Source organism: Labrus bergylta, chromosome 19 (genome assembly GCF_963930695.1).
Source record: "Labrus bergylta chromosome 19, fLabBer1.1, whole genome shotgun sequence".
Taxonomy (NCBI): Eukaryota; Metazoa; Chordata; class Actinopteri; order Labriformes; family Labridae; genus Labrus; species Labrus bergylta.
Genome location: NC_089213.1, coordinates 772,338 through 792,764, shown reverse-complemented (window position 1 = coordinate 792,764; position 20,427 = coordinate 772,338). Strand labels below are relative to the sequence as shown.

Below are 20,427 nucleotides of genomic sequence, written 5' to 3'. Positions count from 1 at the left end.
AAGATAACTAGCAGACACTTTTTATAGCCTTTCTCACAACAACACTTTTCTTGTAAGTATCAGGGTGTGAGGACGTGAACAAACAGGATTTACTAACGTCAAATTAAATGTTCACTTTTCACATTTCAACAAGCTGCTTCAGTCCTGAGAACAAACATCAAATGAAGCTTTCATTTCTACCAACAGTTTATAAAGACATGCGACATTTCCCTCTTTCCATTAAATCGTCTTCAATGAATCTGAACTCACCTGCCGTCGTGTCGTGGAGGAATAATTCCACGAGAGACACAAACACCAGAGTCTTCATTGTGACCTGTGAAGTCTTCAGCTTCGTCCAACTTCAAACATTTATGTTTCTCATCAACTTCCTGAGAATCTGCATTACTGCCATCTGCTGGATTTAATTATTACTCACATTCCTAAATCCTCCTCAATAAACCTGTTCTCAAGAGAGATTTAAACAAGCATCTTCGTCCTCTCCCTCTCTCCCCACACTCCAAAATACTTTTTACATCTCTTCTTACGAGTCCCTCTCTCTCCATTTCTGACATCATGTTCTGTCTATGTGCTACATACTTTCTACATTTAATAACTACATGTTCAACTGTTTCTGCTAGATTGCATACCTAACAAAGACCAGATGAATGTTTTCCAGTGATATGTAGAGAGCTATTTAAATGACTGTGACTGATTCTTAACCTGGACATTACGACCTCCTCTCTTCTGTTGCTCCCTCTGTATTTTACTTTATCTATTTCCCTCTGAATTGAGTATAAATGTCTTCCCTTTGTCTGATTGTTCCGATATTGTTGCCATTCCTGTTTGATTTTACTCCATGTGACTCGTTTCCCCTCTGACTGAGATCATTTGATGTTAATATCAATCCTCTCTTTCTTTACAGCTTCCTTTGCCAACCTGTCCACCTTTTCATTTCCTGCTATACCTGAATGTGCTGGAACCCACATGAACATCACATCTGTCCCCTGTTTAACCACCTGGGAATGTGTAAATATGATTTCATATAATACATCTTGACGACTGTGAGATGATCCTGATTGAATACTGTATAAAGCGCTGACTGAATCACTGCATATCAGCACTTTCCTTCCTTTCATTTGCTCAACATATTCTAATGCAACTAAAATGGCGTACAACTCTACTGTGTACACGTTCAGGAAATCTGACGTTCTCTTCACTACTTCAACCTTGAACCTTTTGGGATAAACGCAGCTGATCCTGTTGCATTTGTCATCGGGTCTTTAGATCCATCTGTGAATACTTGTACATGATCTCCATATCTCTGTTCTATGTGTTCATAGAATTCACTAACTAAATCAACATTTCTTTTCCTTTCCTTTATCTTTAGTAACTCCAAGTCTACTTCAGCTGTCTCAAGCATCCACATTGGAACTGGTGGCCATAAAACAGCTGGACTGATATCCTTGTCATACACTCCCATATCTCTCGCCACTCTATCCCCTATCCATCCAATGACTTAATTGTTCTCTCTTTTTCCCAGCAATCCTTTAACACTGCTTTTGTTGGGTGACTATCTCCATGTCCTCTCAAGTTCAGCCAATAATTAGCTAATAGCTGTTTCCTCCTTAAACATAGTGGCATCTCTCCTACTTCTACCTGAAGTGCACATATTGGAGATGATTTCACTGCCCCAATACATATCCTAAGAGCCTGTGCCTGAATCATTTCTAACTTTGCAAGTGTTGTCTTTGCTGCAGATCCATATACCACACTCCCATACTCAATCCTAGTTCTAATTAACGCCACATATATATATTTTAGGCAGCAACATCAGCTCCCCAATCCATTCCTACAAGACATCTCATTACATTTATTACTTTTTTGCATTTTCAACAATATTCCTGATGTGTTCCTTCCATGTCAACCGGACATCAAAAAATACCCCTAAAAAACAAAATGAGTCAACTCGTTCTAGCTTATTTCCAAACAATGTCAACCCAATATTCTCCCCAATTTTCTTTCGAGAAAAGAACATGATCTTTGTTTTTGCCAGAGAAAATTTCAATCCCCACTTTAATCCCCACTTCTCAACTAAACTGATCCCTTTCTGAATTTTATTTACAATAAATTGTATATTCTTTCCTTTTTTCCACAATGCTCCATCATCCACAAACAATGATCTTCCTATATCTCTTGGGATATTATCAAATGTATCATTTATCATAATTGAAAATAAAATCGGACTTATCACACTTCCCTGTGGTGTTCCATTCTCTACAACATACTTTTTAGATATTTCATCACCTATTTTTACTTCGTTCAGTTCGTTCAGTGAACGATACTTTTACAATTTGAAGAGTTTGAAAGAAAGAAAAAGTCACAACTAAACTTTCCCTCCATCACACGACTGTTACAGTCAAATCCTCTCTTTCATCACTTCTCATCGAGGTCTTACCGTAGTTGGTCTTGATCTCTCGTTTGTCCAGTTTGGTGACGATGTCCTCCTTCACACCAGAGAGCTGAAACACACAGTCGTACTTCCCCCAGTCATCAGAGGGCAGTTGAAGGTCAGCGCTGATCTGGAAGGAGCCGTCGTGGTTGGGGAGGATCTCTCCCTTGTCCACGTCCTCGTGAAGCTCCTCTCCATCTTTCCTCCAGAACATCATGGCTCTGTTGGGGTAGAAACCTGTAGCGTGGCAGGTGACCCGAGAGGAGGGAGTCTTCTGGAGGAGAGACACTGTGGGGAGGTCTGGAGGACAAACAGGAAGACAGATTAGAGTTTCTTTATCAGGATTTACTCTTAAATACTGTTACAACTCATGTTTGATGACACTTTTTAAATGTACTGAGAAAAAAAGGGACTTTAAAATCCAGTGAGTCAACAATGAAAATCAACCTTATTAAAGTATAATTCAAAGAAGAGAGGGTCAGAGGGGAAGAAACAGAAGAAGAGAGGTGAGGGGGGTTCAGATGGATTGATGAAGAAGAAGAAGAGGAGAGAGAGAAAGTACAATAAAAACACAGAGAAACTTTGACCAAATGACCTCAGGAACGTCACTAATGATGCATCCCAGCTCATCCTAGAGATGTATCTTACAAACTAATGTGAGGAAAAATAAGTGAGCAATAGATGATATGTGAGGCCTTGAAACTTAACATATCTCTAGATTTCAATACTGCTCAGTAAAACAGGAAATAAATCAGATCTTTAAATGTAATCTTTCCTTTAGTCCACAACACCTACTTATGGAAAGTCCCCCCCCCCATGCACTGTCCCTCACTTCAGATAAATACCTGTATAGGACTGTAAGAATAACAGAAATTAAACAGAACACTAAAAACTGTCTGAAAAGTCCACCACAAATAATGAAATGGAAAGAAACAATTAATGACGATTATAATATGGAGAGAATAACTCTTAGGAGAAGGAATTTAGGAAACGTCTTTGAGTCACGATGGAAGAAGTTAACAAACACAGATTTAATATCGGGGGGGGGGGATGTAGATGAACAAAGAGCGAAGATGTGCGAGTACTCGAGTGTTGGACTGAAGGCAGAAAGAGATGGTGAAGAACACAAAGTTTTGTTTGTTTGTTGTTTTTTATTTTATTTGAATCATGTTAATTCATTTCATGTGAAGGATTATATGATGTGATTCTCCTTTCTGCTCCTTTTCATCCAAGATTTTAGATTTGATGTTTGTATTTAATTGTGTTGTTTGGTCGATGAATTAAATAAACGTACAAACACAAAATAAAAACGTAGTATATCTCTAGATTTATACAGACTTGTTTCTGACTCTGACGTTGATCCTTTGATGACGTCAGTAATGTAAGTTAGTTTCTGCACTTTGTTTTATTTGGGGCGGCTGTGGCTCAGTGGTAGAATTGGTTGTCTCCCAACAGGAAGGTCGGGGTTCGATCCCCAGCTGCAGCCACTCCTGCTGATGTATTGGACTAAGCTTCTATAATTTATATCCATCATTGTTTGTAAACCACAGATATCCTTTGAATTTTAAACTACTAAAGATATCAAATATTAATGTAGCAATTGTTGTGTCTGTAACAACTTTTAAATCTTCATCTTGACTGTACCAAGGTGTCCTTCATGGAGAGTCTCTAACACCCTGGCTCGAAGTTTTGAGAAAACTACGACACAGGAGCCGCACATTAAGGTTCCCTAACAGATGGAGAGTTGATCTCGTCTAGCTGAAAACTCTGGGAACAGAGGGTCACCATGAGCTGGCCATCCCCGCATTGTTATTTCGTACACTTTTGACAATATGGGGTCATTCCTGGTGTGTTTCTGTATGTCAGAATTTGTCACTGGCAGCTGATCCACCACTGCTGTGTGGAACACATCTGCTGGATCTGGATAGGGAGCATTTTCTCCTTCTGTTGTTAACAGGGGCAGGCGTGACAAGCCGTCAGTGTTGCAGTGTAATTTTGTCCCTTTGAATTCAATGTCATATGAGTGAGCTCCAAGGAAAAGTGCCCAACATTGTAAGCGTGTGGCTGACATTACTGAGATCCCTTTTCTGGGATTAAAAATCGATACCAGGGGTTGGTGGTCTGTCACGAGAGTGAACCTTTGGCCATAAAGGTAATGGTGGAACTTTTTAATACCCCACACTAGACTGAGGGCCTCACGATCGATCTGCGCATAATTGCGTTCTGCGCTTGACAGTGATCTAGAGGCGAACGCAATAGGGTGTTCAGATCCATCCTTCATGAGGTGTGACAGAACACAACCAATCCCCAGTCTGATGGGTCGTGCTGGGTCGTAATGGGTAAGCAGTTCATCTGAAGTTATCAGTCTTTTTGTCTCTTTGAATGCTCGATCACATTCCTCAGACCACTCCCATTTTGCTCCTGTCTGCAGCAGCGCGTTGAGTGGGTAGAGCGTTGGAGCTAAGTTTGGGAGGAACTTGTGATAGTAGTTTACAAGGCCTAAATATGACCTCAGCTGCGACACATTTTCTGGTTTTGGTGCCTGGAGCACAGCTTCAATTTTCTCTTTTGATTTGTGTAAGCTGTGCTTGTCAATGACATGTCCACAGTATGAGATTTCGCTCCTAAATACTCACACTTATTGCTCTTCGCGCGCAAGCCTTACTCGCTTAGCCTGGCAAGCACCTTGCTGAGATTTTCTAGGTGGTCGTCATCATTCTTGCCTGTTACAATGATGTCATCAAGATAACACTGTGTACCTGGGATACCTTGAAGCACCTGATCCATAGCTCTTTGCCAAATTGCTGGAGCAGAAGCAACACCGAAGACGAGCCTGTTGTATTGAAACAGTCCTTTATGAGTGTTGATTGTGAGGAGTTTCTTGTTGGATTCCTCGACCTCCATTTGTAGATAGGCTTGTGCTAGGTCGATCTTTGAGAACTTCTCCCCTCCTGCCAGCGATGCAAAGATGTCGTCAATACGTGGCAGTGGGTACTGCACAGTACGCAGCACAGGATTGATGCTCACTTTGAAGTCTCCACATATGCGTACAGCTTCAGCCTTCCCTTTCTTCATCACAGGGACAATGGGCGTCGCCCAATCACTCCATTCAACTTTTGACAGGATGCCAGAGGCCATTAGATTCTGTAGTTCAGCTTCCACCTTTGGACGCAGCGCATATGGCACCGGACGGGCTTTGTGGAATTTTGGACTTGCATTTTCATCCAACTCAATTCTTGCCTTTATCTCTTTTAGGGTGCCTATGCCTTCTGCAAACACCTTGTCGTGGGTTTTGAGTAGCTGCGACAGTCTCTCTGTGGCACTGTGTGAACTATCATTGTCTGTTTGAGCCAAATGTAGAGCTTTAATGGTGTGCCAGTCCAGTCCGGCTGAAAAGTGGCGGCCCTCCCTTTTTCAACACATACAGCATCAATTGCAGTGTTTTACCCTCACATGTCACCTTCACTTTCAGTTTACCTGCGGGGCGCACTCTTTCACCTGTGTAGGTCTTGAGCCGCACGGAGGTCCTCAGCAACGGTAAGTTGGGGAACAGTCGCTTGTAGTCAGCTTTTGAAATGACAGATAAGGATGACCCTGTGTCTAACTCCATTTTCAGTCTTATGCCAGACACATCTGGAGTGATCCAGATAATTTCCCTGTCGTCTTCCTTGGTTATGTCATGCAACTTCAAACAAGCCAGTCCAATACTGTCAGACTCTGATGTTGATCCACTTTCACATGTTGTCACATTATGCACATGTTTACTTTTGTATCTTGGCTTTTTATCTTTGTTTGATTTTTCTCTTTGTGCTTGCTTGTTGCTGGATTTCTGTCTGCACACTCTCTCTATGTGCCCGGTTCTGTTACACTTTCTGCAGTTTTTGTCCTTAAACCAGCAGTCATTTGCATCATGAGATGTTTTGCCACATCTGTAACACTTGTGTTCTTGTTTTCATTGACATTTTGTGTATGCCACTGTCTACCGCTTTCTTCTGTAGCTCCAAAGCATCCTTAGCTGCTGTCTCCATTGATACTGCAATAGCCAGTGCTTTTTCCAGTTAAGATCTTTTTCTGACAGTAGCCTTTTCTGTGTGCTTTGACAATGCATGCCACAAACCAGTCTGTCACGCAGAGCATCAGAAAGTCCTGCTCCAAATTCACAGAACTGAGTCAGCTTGTGTAGTTCAGCAACATATTCTGAGATGCTTTCATCTTTAGACGGGTTCCTATTGTGAAAACGGACTCTCTCTGCTATCACAAGGGGCTTTGGGCTCAAGTGATTTTTTAATATGTCCACAATGCTTTGAAATGTCTGTGTGGCAGGCTTTTGGGGGGCTAGCAGGTTTCTGAGCAGGCTATATGTTCTAACACCTATAAGGCTGAGGAGTGTTGGAACTTTCTTTTCATCCTCCACACCTTTTGCAGTGAAGTAAAGTTGACTCCCAGTCTTCATTTGCACCGTCAAACTCCTCTATTTTGCCAACAATTGACATGCTCACGTTTTGTCCACCTTACCCGCGCTTTGAAGTTACCGTAGCCGTTAGCCTGGTTTAGCTCGTCACTCACGAGTCCTGTTTTTCTTGCTCTCTTTCCTCTCTCTGCCGAGCTCCGCCGCCTCCCTCAACTGTCAGTGCAGCCGGGATCATTCACTTGCAGCTCGGTTCGTGCTTGTCGCCAATTTGTTGTGTCTGTAACAACTTTTTAAAGAATAAGACGGAGACGGAGCTTCAACTTAGTATGACGCTTTACTGATGAACGGCAGGTTACAAAAAGTTCGGCAACACATATCACTGCGCCAATGTAATTAACTATGAAGTGCGCTGTAAGGCACAAGGGGTGATATAACTCTGCATGTAGAAATAGTCCATACACTACAGCAATGCCACAGCTTTGTTACTTCAATCCACGTTATTCATCTTTGTTGTACAGTATTTCTATTAGAATCATGTTGTTTATGCCCTCTAGTGGTCACAGTCAGTAACTACAACATTACTACTATCAAGTCAGATGAAATCACAGTGTGTTACTTCCGGTCCCTGTCGTCAAAATAAAACATTTTTAAGATGCGCTTATGATCGTTATGTTAACAAAAAAACAATCCGAGTTATTTAAGTTCACATTCGTTGGAACATAACCAGTCAATCTTCACTTTTCTGCTCGTACTAAAAACATTGATTGTATTTTTTTATCCAAACAAATCAAATCTGTGTCGGACAAGATGTCATCAACAATTAGCTCTCTAGCTAGCAAAACTACAAGTAGGTGAAGTGTCTGATGTAACCAGGACAGAGATAATATAAGTTTACAATGGGTGCGTCTGGTGATAGTATCTGAAGGAGATTTAGGAGTCCCCTTAGCTGGAATGTTTAAATTGGGGTGTTGTATAGGAGTATTGCCATATATGGTTGTGTAACTTGATGTTTTTATGACCCATGACGGGAAAACAGATGTTTAGATGCATATAAGCAATTGTCTCTGTGTGTTCGACAGAGATCATTATTGGCTTCTTGATCCTCCTGGTCAGACGTGACCAGTGATTCTGTTTCTTGCTTAAATAAAATTATACTCTTTGAAAGCAAGTCAGTCTCAACGGCGAATTTCTTCATCATCCAACATATCAACAACAAGGAAATCCACATCAATTTTGGCGTCACGGAACAGGATCAGTTGGGGCCTTCTGCAGGGGACCACAGCTTGTTTATTATTTCCATCACTTCGTAAGTGTTTCTTTCTTTTTTTCTGCACATATTGCGGAGCTGTTTCTGTCGTCTATCGGCAATTTTGGCCGCACTGTCAAAGAACTGAAGTGCAATGATGTGTTGATGTTGGAGTAATTCTCCGTCTAAATTGGGGTTTATTGAGTTAAAAAGTATATAAATAAAGGGGAATAAAATAAAGAAGAGATAAATAAGAGAAGAAGAGATGAATAAAGTTGAAAGGTAATGATAGCATAAGCGCAACTAGTAACGAGACCAGTTAGCTAAATAACCATGCAAGTTTAACAAGGACAGGGCCCGTATCCTCTTAACAGTAAGTCATGTGTAAATTAGACACTGAAGTGAAAGTTGGCTTTAAGAAGTAGTCAAATTTGAGTAAAAATAAAACAAAGGGGATCCCTGGCCAGGGTATTTGAATAGATGATAAACGTATAATGTAGGAAAATAAAAGAGAAGAAATAAAGATAAGAAGTGTAAAGATGAGAAGTAAAAAGATGAAAAGTGAAGATAAGGAATAAAGATAAGAGTTTTGAGAAAAGTGGGAAAAAAGCGCTGAGTAAAGGAAAAAGTGTGCATTGAAGCATGCAGTGTGAAGTAATTTGTTAAAAGACAATTTGTTAAAAGTTTGACCAAAGTAAAAGATTTGATAGAGGAAAATTATAAATGAGTCGACTTCAAAATCTGAACTGAAATGTGTGTGCACTCGCTGAGGCGCAGCTGTTCTTGGAATGTGTGTGCGTTCAAGCTCTATACAGCCTGAAGTGTTTGTGTGGCTGCTGGACGGTCTTCGTCTCTGTCTGTGTCTTGTCTCTTGTGTTGTGATTTGGATGGTTTTGAGAGGTCTGTGTGGTGTGGAGATGTGTATTTGATCCGGAAATGTTCTTGTATATGTGTGATTGATAAATAGAATAGATGTATTATTAAATAGGCATATATAGCAGGTGATTGGTTAAAAGGCGATTTAGTAACTTATAAGAGGGGACATTTTTGCTTCATCAGTGTTAAAACTCTATGAGCCCTTTGTCTAAGGGGACGTTTATATATCCGATTTGATAAAAAAATATGAGCCTTTGTTTCAGAGGACTTTTACTTATCTGATCTTCATCAGTGTTAAAAACCTATGAGCCCTTTGTTTCAGGGGACTTTATATATTAAATTTGATAAAAATCTATGAGCCCCTCAGAGGATGTTTGTTTAATCTGATAAATACACATGAGCCTAATAAAGGACGTTTATACATAGCATAAGTGTATATAGTATCTGTTTTTAACAGAAGTGGAGAGACCAGCGAGGATAGTCTGTACCCATTCAGGTAGCAAGATTAGAGAAAAGAACAGAAAAATTCCTGATAAAGTTTAGAACTGCCGGCTGATTGGAGTGTGAACTTTTCTTTCTGTCTGTTTGAGCGTATGTGTGTGACCACATTATGCTGCAAATTTTGTCTGTTCAAAAAAGAACATATAGTTTGGTTTAAAATAGGTGAAGAAGTTGGTTTTAACTATCAGAGAATACATTTTTCTATTTGGCTGTTGATTGGGAGGATACTGTGCTGATTTCTGTGTGTGCGTAGACTCTGTGCACAGGGGTGGAGCAGTGATCTTAAAAGTGTGTGTGTTCTGTGCTAGTATATTACCACCCTCTAGGAAATCAACACATTCTGTTTCATTTAATGTCCAATAACTAAGTTTAGCTGAAACATCATATAACAAGACAAAGTTACAAAAGATAATTAGACACTAACTTTATGAACATCCATTGTGAGTAACCGAGTTAGCTCTAGAAACCAGATTCAAAACGGTTCTTTGTGATGCCATTATTTTGCTTTTCTTATTGCCTTACGCCTCAGTCTCTTTTTCCGGTCTTCACATAAAATGTGCTGTTATTTAGAAAAACTGCAAAGGGGACTTCTGCTACATTGTAAAGTTATGGGAGTAAATACATACTGCTAAAATAACAACCAAGAGGAGAAAATGTTACACTTACGTTGGTTTGTGAGGTGGATTTATCTTAAAAACCTCTGTTTGGGTGACTTACTCTCTTTCAGAAGGATGCTACATGCAGCATGTTTCCATGTGTGAGCTCTGAGCTCTGACTCAGTGATGAGTGACAGGAGGATTAAATGCAAATGTAACCTTACTGTGCTTCAACTGTAATCAAATAGATATGATTGGCTTAGTTGTCACTTAATAAATCTTACTTGACCGATAAGTTTCCTTTTAATGACTCCACTAGTAAAAAGTGTACATTTCAGTGAAAGTATGGGTGTCACAGCACCCACGGGTGAGATGCGCTTGTCTGTGCATTAAATGCACTAGGTTTGGACCATAGGGTTTGGAGACGATGTTAACCCTTTGACAGCCAGGTTAGACTGGAAGCCCTTGCTAAAATTAGGAGGCGGGTCCAAGAGGCGTTGCCTCACATAGAAAGCCAATTAGCTTACTCCTCCTGTTAAGGGGAGTGGAGAGGTAGCCCCCTCTCCTCCTTCTTCTCTCTGTGGGACACAGAGGGAAGGAAAACACACCCCCAGTAGGGAGACAGCCTTTGCAATAGATAAAAAAAAAAAAATTGACAAAGATTACAGATAATGTGTGCATATTTCACTGAATTGTTATTGCATTGTGTATATGGATTCAGAGTGATTAAACTTTTGTTTTGTTTTCTTTCTGTTTTCTCTGTTTCTCTCTACTATGCTGTGTGAGAGCTAAAGGGAAGACAGACAGATGGATTGTGTCTGAACTAGATCAGTCCAAAAAGGCAGATGAGGAGAGACCCGGCGGGTACTTCACGGGCACTGGAAGCTTGCGGATGACAGCATGTAGGGATCCTGAATCCAGCTTGATCAAGGCCAGTGCGGTTTTATCCACAAACTCTTTCAACAAACACCTGAACTTTTCTATCTGTGTATACATTTTTTATAGTCAACATCTTTGATACATGCTTAGTCTGTTTTCGCATAGAGGCTTACATTGTTTCTTCTATGTATCACATTACAATTATATAGGAGGAAGTCTTGGCAACAGACTGACTAATTGAAGCATTTGGTCAATAATGGAGTATTTTTGATTTGATTGATCATTTATGGAAAAGTTGATTTGATTCAAATGCAGTTGAGTGTTGTGAATGCTGGTTTCATTATCTGAGTATGGTCTAGCTTGACCTAGGCTATTTTGAGATGGAACATTGACATTATTTCCAAAATTTTAAGATAAATAAGTGTGATTAGATGCATTAGGTGATAAACAAGTGCTTTTGCTTTTATAGTAAGAAGCCTTAGGTCTCCTTTGGGGTTGGCAAATTCATTCACTTTAAAGTGTGGTAACAGTACTTTCTAAATAGTTTGACTTATAATACGAGGAACAAAGAGGGTCATTGTAATGTCAAAGATGGACACCAAAATTACAAAATCAATCACTCCTGTTGATGTAGTACAGAAGACTAATCCTCTTGTTAAAGATATTCTAAAAATATCAGAAAAATGGAGTAAGCGTTGGCCTGACATTGACCAGCCTTGGCCAGTAGAGGGGACTTTGAACCCGGATGTGATCAAAACAATACAGGTACTTGTGTCTATATACAAGGTAAAGCAGAAGAAGGGGAAAAAGGGAAAAAGGCGTATGGAGAAAAGACAAACTGAACTTGGCATTCTGCAGTTGGTTGAAAATGAGGGACAGAAATTGTTAGAAGCTGCAAGAGAAAAAAGGAACAAAAGTATGCAAGAAATACAGAAAAATGATAAGGCAGTGGGTAAGTTAATGGAGAAGGTTAACACACCCTTCTCACATACTGCCTTAGTAAAGAAGCGCCCGCCTTATGAGAAGGAAGTGAAGTTTACTGATGTTTATCCCCAGCTCCCAGTGATTATACAGAAGGGCAACTATCACATCACAGACGAGGATGAACAAATAATCGAGAAGGGAAAGGCTACAACGACCATAGAAATGTACCACCACAACCGCAGCATGACCAGATCCAGTATCAGCCACCCCAGCCGTTATCCATGATCCCCAATGCTCCTTTTCCGCAACCAGGGTTTGGCCAACCACAGATATGGAGAGGAAGAGGTCAAGGAAGTTTAGGAAGAGGAAGAGGAGGAAATTTTCAACAATCTTGGGGAGCATGTCATAATTGTGGTCAGATAGGCCACTTTGCTCGTAACTGTGATAAAACAGGAGGAGGTTTCAGAAGAGGCTTCAGAGGAGGCTTCAGAGGAGACATCAGAGGAAAACCAAGGGAACTCATGGGACCGGTGAACCCTTACAGGGGCCCGGAGCCAGGGTTCTAGGGGTGCCCAGAAGACTCGAAAGGGGGGTGTCAGCTGGTAGTGTCAGGGCCGGAGCAAGATCCAACAATAGTGGTGAAAGTCAATGATCAACCATTGGAAGTAATGGCGGATTGCGGAGCAGCTTTTACCTGTGTTCGGCCTGAAGATGCTATACATCTCCCCATGTCTGACCAATTGGTACGGACGATCGGGTTTGAGGGTGTGAAACAGCTGATTCCTCTCACAAAACCAATTGAGCTCTGCTATAAACATCGGAAAATCACAATACCTATATTGGTGTCAAAACATACGCCCATTGCACTCTTGGGAAGAGATGCTTTATGCAAACTGAATTGTACAATACGGTGTACACCAGACGGCTGTCTGGTGGATGTGCCGAGTGATGTTTATCACCAACTATTTATGACACCGGAGACTGACACTTCTTCAGTGTACTGGATTGGAAATCTTAGTCCAGAGCTATTGGAGCCGGCCAAGCTGTGGGAGAAGTTCATTGTAGCAAATATGCCTAATGCTAAGCTCCCTGAGTATTCACACCACTGTACACTTAAATATTTTAAGAACGCTGGTCAAATAAATCCGGAGGAGTGGTTGAGTAGTCAACCTAAACAGGTTCACCTTAACTCATGTTGCATGATTTTGGGGCCACAAGGAGCAGCGATGAAGATAAACAGTGATGATTATCTTAACAAGGAGCACGACATCAAGGAAAGTGTTCCACATGTGACTTTGCTGGTTGCTGAAGGATTTGAACAGAAGCATATAGGGGCAATGATGGCAGAAGCTGAGAAAATACAGTTTGCACCAACAAAGGAGAATTCTGCTATCTGGATGAGTGAAGATCAGCAGTTCATGAAAATCATGATCTCAGCTCAAGGACAAGGACGACCACAAGTGGTGATAATGACTCATGAGTCAATTTTCAGTGCTAAATTAGACTCAGATAGTATGACAGAGGGGATGTTACAACAAGTTCCAGAATGTTTGTGGTCACGGCATAGTACTGATATTGGCCTTGTGAAGTCAGCCCAACCGGTGAGAGTTGAACTTCGACCAGGAAGCAAACCTCCTTGGAAGAACCAATATCCACTAAAAGAGGAGGCAATTCAAGGGATTGAACCACAAATTGAAGGTCTGTTGCAAGCAGGTGTGTTGGAGAAATGTTCAGATCCACAGAGTAACACACCTATATTGCCTTTAAAGAAGCCAGATGAATCATATCGCTTGGTACATGATTTAAGAGAGGTAAATGAAGTGGTGGCTGACTTTTCGGCGGATGTGCCCGATCCTCATACTATGTTGGCCCAAATTCCCCCAGACGCTACACATTTCACAGTGTTAGATTTGTGTGGAGCATTTTTTAGTGTTCCACTAAGTGAAGAAAGTCAAGGGTTGTTTGGATTTACATATAAAGGACAGGCTTTCAAATATAAGAGGCTCCCTCAAGGATTCAAACATAGCCCTCATATTTTCAATAAAGTGTTGAAGGATGATTTGGCAGGGTTAAATCAGATTTTGAAAAGTACTGTTATTCAGTATGTAGATGATATTGTCATCTGTTCACCAGATAAGGAAACGTGCCAAAAAGATTCAATTAAATTGTTGCAGTTATTGGCAGAAAAAGGACACAAGGCTTCTCGGAAGAAGTTGCAATTCTGTCAGGAGAAGGTGGTGTATCTGGGTCAAACAATAACTCAGGGACACAGAGGCATCTCTGACAACCATTTGGAAGCCATTCGAAAGGCGCCGAAGCCCAGAACAGTCAGAGAGATGATGACATTTCTTGGAATTGCGGGATATTCTTCAGCATGGGTGGAGGACTATGCCACTCTAACAGGGCCTTTGAGGGCTATGATCAAAGAAACCGGGAATGCTCAACTCCATTGCAATCTCACCTGGACGCAGGAAAGTCTTGTGGCATTTGAGACGATTAAACAGAGGTTACAGGAAGCACCAGCGCTAGCATTGCCAGATTATTCTAAGAACTTTTTGCTGTATGTGTCTACATCCACTGGGGGTAAATATGCATGTGCAGTTCTTTGTCAGCCCACAGGTACGGGGACAAGTCCTCAACCTGTTTCTTATTATTCTACTGGCTATTCTGAAGTGGAGATGGGGTTACCACTGTGCTACAGAGCAATGGCGGGAGTTTATCTAATGTATGATAAAGCATCATCAGTAACTATGGGTTACCCTGTAACAATTCTTACCCACCATAGTCTCAGAAATCTTCTGAATTTTGGTAAATATACTTTGACTATGCCTAGGCTTAGAGACTATCATAGGCTTTTAGAGCAGGAAGATGTCACCTTGGTAAGGTGTGTCACAGTAAATCCAGCTGAGAACTTGCCGACTCCAGAGGATGGGGAGCCACATGATTGTGTTCAGGAAGTGGAGAGATATTCGAAGCTCCGGTCAGATTTACAAGCTCTTCCACTGCATGAGTCGGATGTGGAGTATTGGACTGATGGGTCCTGCTATCGTGTGGATGATGCATTGAGTGCTGGTTATGCAGTAGTCAAAGCCCAGGGGACGGAGTTTGTTGTTGAAAAAGCAGAAGAAATACCACAACCTGCATCTGCACAGCTTGCTGAGCTAGTGGGGCTGACTGAAGCATGTCTGTTGGCTGAAGGCAAGCGGGTGACGATATATACAGATTCGGCATATGCACATAATGTGTGCCACCTATTTGGATCGGTGTGGAAGAATCGGGGGTTTAAGAAAACAGATGGTTCTCCGATACAGCATCATGCCCAGATAATGAAATTGTTGCATGCGATGATGAAGCCGAAGGAAATCTCAGTGACTAAGTGTGCAGCACACAAAAAGGACATGTCAAGGGTCACACAAGGTAACAAAGTAGCTGATGAGGCTGCAAAGGCGATAACAGGAGCAAACAAATTGGGCAAAGTTCTTCTGATCACCCATGAAGTGGACTTGGAGGATAACATTACGCTCAGGGATGTTGTCTCAATGCAAGAAGCTGCTTCTGCGATGGATAAACAATTATGGAGAGACAGAGGAGCCACTCAAGATTCCACTGGCCTGTGGAGAAATCATGAAGGACTGCTGGTAGCGCCCCCAGACCTGCTGGGTCTGATGATCCAGGAGGCACATGGTTTAGCCCATGTTGCAAGGGGGGAGGTTAGGAGAAAGATCACGAAAGAATATGGTTTTTGGGCACCGTACTTGCTTGAACAGATTGATTATGTCATAGGCAGGTGTACTATCTGTCTAAAAAATAACGTTCGTAGGGGTGTGATGGTTCCTCCCGGTTACATTCCAACGCCAACAGGTCCTATGCGTGAGTTAGTTGTGGATTTTGTTGACATGATAAGACCGGTAGGAGGTAAAAGATATATGTTAGTTGTTGTGGATAGATTTTCAAGGTGGCCGAGGCCTGTCCAACTAAGCGGAAAGATGCTCAGTCTGTTGCCAAGTTTTTGTGTCGTGAGGTTATAAGCAGGTGGGGACTTCCAGACCGCATATCCTCAGATAATGGGAAAGAGTTCGTGGATAAAACAGTAGGACTAATTCTGCAAAAATTGGGAATTAAACAACGTTTAGGAGCTGTTTATCATCCGCAAAGCCAAGGTGCTTGTGAAAAAATGAATGGTGTGTTAAAAAACCGCATTGTTAAAATCTGCCAACACACAGGTTTGAATTGGGTGGAAGCGCTTCCACTGGCGTTAATGGTGTGTCGTTCAAGTGGGCTCCGTGATTTGCGCATGACACCCCATGAGTTGGCAATGGGCAGACGGATGCCGACACCTTGTTTGCGTACAAGTGGCAAGGGTCCAAGTTTAGCCCTTTTAGAAGATGAAATGCGAGTGTATGTTAATTACATGGCTGCTTTACATAAGAGAATATACACATATGTCTCTGACAGGCAAAAACGAGAGGAGGTGCAAGAGAGACTCGATGAGCAAAAGACGAATGCAGTGCAACCTGGAGACAAGGTATTCGTGAAGGTGTTTAGGAGGAAGTGGTTTAATGAACGCCGTGAAGGACCATTTGAAGTAGTCCGCAGTACGGGAACTGCGGTCCAGGTTAAAGGGTCTCCTACCTGGTATCATTTATCACATTGTGTTAAAGCGCCAACAGAAGAGGTTCCACGATCACAGAACCGAGATGTTGAAAGCGCAAGAGAGCCAACAGAAGCTGCGGAAGCAGCAGAGGTTCGTGCAGACCCCCAAGGTCAGGATCCGGAAGAAGGGATTGACCATGTTGGGGCTATGCATGATGATTTTGATTACACTTTTGATGATGTCAGGGATGACTTGTCAGTCCGTGAGCAAGAAAGACGATTTGGTGACATTGATTTACAACATGTCCCAGAAACAACAGAGTCTATTTCTCAAGAGCATGAGTCAAAGACTCCAGAGGGCTGTGATGCCTCTACAGGAAAATTCACAGACCCAGTTGGACCAAGGAGTCCAAGGCCAACCCGAAGAAAGGTTAGACCAAAACGTTACGAGGACTAGAGTAGAAGTGATTTTGGGAAAGTCAGTTCAGCTCCCATGTCAGTGTACAAAGGAAAATAATGGGAAAGGAAAATTCCGAGTCAAGTGGGAAGATAGCCATGGTAAGGTTATTGATTTATTGGGGACATCACCACTTGAAAAGTATGTGTTGCTTAATGATCGAAGAAGGTCAAAGATTGAGGGAGACTGTAGTCTTTATTTACGTAGATCTCAGATTGAAGATCAAGGTGACTATAAGTGTACATATTATGACCCAAAATTAGTAAATATGGGAGAGCATAGTGTCCAATTGGGGTTAGGTTACAGAAACAGTATTGTGACTTTAGTGGTACTAAATGAAACTAGAATTGCAAAACCCCTGGTTGTTGAAGTAGGAAAACTGTCAACTACCATATCAACTCTCCCGCTGATTGAGAAAATAAAGCAGACATCCACCTTTTCAAAACTGAAGGTTACTGACGTCACAGAGATATTGCATCTAAATACAGCTGAGCCTCAAATGATTTCTACAACTCAAATTCCTGTAAACATTGTGATTAAAGCTACGTTAGGGAATTCAGCACGCCTTCCATGTAAATGTGGAAAATGGAATAATGATGGTAATAATCCCCCTAATTGGAAAAATGCTCGTGGTGAAGAAATAGTGCTAACAGGACCTGAAATTAATAGTGTGCCTCGTGATCAAAGAAAGTATATTTTGTATAATCACATAAGGTTGTTTAGGGTTGAAGACGACTGTACACTTGTCCTAATCAATGTAACAGGGGAAGATCAGGGAGAATATACATGCACTTATTTGGATCCAGAGTTTAAATTTGTACCACATCACAATTATTGGGTAAAAGGGTATAGAATTCGTAAGATAATGCTTGTGGTAGAAGGCCTAGATCCTATTGAAGTAGTTACGGTGGCTAAAGAGGTTCAAAAGCAACTAGTCACTCCAAGGGTGACTGATGAACAGATGATGTCTACTACTGTAGCTCAGAGAATAACTAGTAGTATTAACGTATCAACTTTGGTTACTACTCTAGCTGCGAGTAATTTTACAAGTGAGGTTGTAAAGATGGGATCTACTATCAACGAAACAATGATGAGTTCTTCGGTGTCTACAAAGTCTGTAGGTATGATGTTGACATCTATTGCTACATCTACATTAGTTAAGGCAGCTGAAACAATTCAGATGACTATGTCGAATCTGATTGGTGATTTTGTAGATGCTGATGGGACATCAGAAGTCATGACTAAACATCTTCATGCATTAGAGAAGCGTGAAACCCAATGGAAAGCTTATGGGTTTGATTCCTCGGTGTTGCAAATTGCAGACCCGTGGGCAAGTAGAAATATGTGGTACCAACAGTTGACTCACTCTGTTAGATTGGCTAGTAATTTGAGTGGTCCATGTGTTGTGAGAGTTCCAGCACCAGGCACATGGCCTTCAATTCTAGAGACGGTACCAGAACCTTTAACTTCTAAATGTCAAAATTATGCGCTATCGTGGTTGGTATTTAAGCAACAAGCACCATATGATTATTGGATGGCCGTGTCGGTGCATCTATTTACACCTCAACGGAATTGTGCTTGGTTGAAGAACTTATCATATATAAATCTCCTTGATCAGTATGAAGATATTACAACAGCAGTCCCTGATCCTATGGAAGTGACACCTGTGAAGGTTAAATCTTGTTTTTGTTCAAATGGTACTCATGGTGGAGATGGTATGTTTATGGGAATATCAGAATGTGATAACTATATGATGCAATTTGGACGACGTGATCAAAGGGCTATTGATGACATGTATATAGTGACCTTTCATGCACCACATCGCCGACTGAGTAAAACTCTAAGTGTAAAGAATCAAACTTTACCGGGTAATTTTACCATAGGAACATTTAAAGATATCTGGTGGATTTGTGGCGATAAGGCATACTTATTTTTACCTTATGGTTGGATTGGATGTTGTTATATGGCACAGTTGAAACTTCCGTATGATGTTTTTGTTATTCAGAAGGGACAAGGGTCTGATGAGGATAACTCTACGACAATCTCTAGCAGTAGAAAGAAAAGAGATTTGGCACAATTTCACAACTTGGAGTCTTATCATTGGAGGATAAGTTTGGGAGAGAAATGGGGAATAGGATTGTTTCCATGGTATGGTGTTACATACTTAGCTGATCATATTGATAATATTACATATACCCTGCAAGGTTTTGCAAACGAGACCATAAAAGGTTTTGAATATTTGTCAAATACTCAGAGGAGTCATCGATTGACGTTGCTGAAACATGACATGGCTCTTGATTACATTTTGGCCAAACAAGGTGGCCTCTGTGTAGCTTTGAATCTAACTGGAGAAGCCTGTTACACTTTGATTCCTGATGCTACTGACAATATGACTAGTGTCATAGATGCTTTGAAACTAATTAGGGATTCATTTGGTCCATCAGAAAGAGCGGGATGGTCTGCGAATACTTGGTTACAAGACCAATTAGGACCAGTAGGAGCTATAGTGGTTCAGATTTTGGTGGCTACCCTTCTATCACTGTGTGTGATGTTTTGTTTTTGTACGCTGTTGTTGACCTTTGCTAAGGCTATGATATTGAGATGGGTAGGAGTTGTGATGCCAGGAGAAAACATTCAGATGCCGCTACTGAGTGGTAATGACCTAAGTGAAGGTGAGGAGGTCATAGAGATTGGAGAGAAATATCCATTTTTGAATATCTGAATTCAACATTGACTCACTATTATTTTGAACTGGAAGTGAATTGATAAAAGGGGGGAATTGAATATTTTAATCATGTATATTAATCATGTATATGTTAATCATGTAGTGGAATAATGTGAAAGTATGATACAAAAATGAATATCTTTGATGGTTTTGTATGTACAAAGATACTGGTTGTTGATTTTTCTTCCCAGGATGATATTTGGGAGACCAATGTGAGGGTGGCTGATTGTCCAGAGATCCTTCCAGATTAATGGAGTTGAAACAACCAAACTTAAGAGAATGGAGGATGGAAATGGACAACGGAAACCTGAATGAAGACATCATGATGAGGGGTTTCGATTGAAAAATCATTGAAGGTTTATTACAATGTAACTTGTATTGTTGATAAATATTTTTGTATGTTTTACTTTATAGTAGATATTTTTAGCAAGACATATTTTTCTGGAACTGTATGAGATGCATATATTGGGACCTCAGGTGTTTTCTTTCTTTATCGATCCTTAGGGAAAGTGGTGTTAGGTAGGGAGAGGTCCATTGGAAGGTGCGATGGGTCGACCAGCCTGACTTTGGACAATTTTTAGATTTTATTTCTGAGGTTTTGAATGTGTGCATTTATATATCATCCTGAAAAGTTTTCATAACCCTTTTTCTTTTTAATTGGTTTGGAGTACCATAGGTGGTTGCCTGGGGCAGAGGAACCGTGAGAGAGTTTTCCTGTCTAGATTGTTTGATGGATAATAAAGAAAGATAGCTGCCTGATGGGTTTTTCGCTCTCACACTCCACAAATAAA

General features: G+C 41.0%; 1 protein-coding gene across 3 annotated transcripts in view; it reads right to left on the bottom strand.

Annotated features, from left to right (window-relative positions):
- The window catches only part of LOC109975489 (major histocompatibility complex class I-related gene protein), a 58,614-nt gene that overhangs the window by 9,782 nt on the left and 28,405 nt on the right, over positions 1-20,427 (bottom strand). For 2 of the 3 annotated variants that reach the window (XM_065948104.1, XM_065948106.1), the window contains exon 1: positions 250-397. The exons of the other annotated variant lie outside the window; for it this stretch is intronic. In XM_065948104.1, the coding sequence (XP_065804176.1) occupies positions 250-307 (58 nt within the window). In that variant the 5' untranslated portion in view covers positions 308-397. Of the gene's footprint in view, positions 1-249; positions 398-20,427 lie in introns of those variants that run through there. 3 annotated transcript variants of the gene reach the window in all.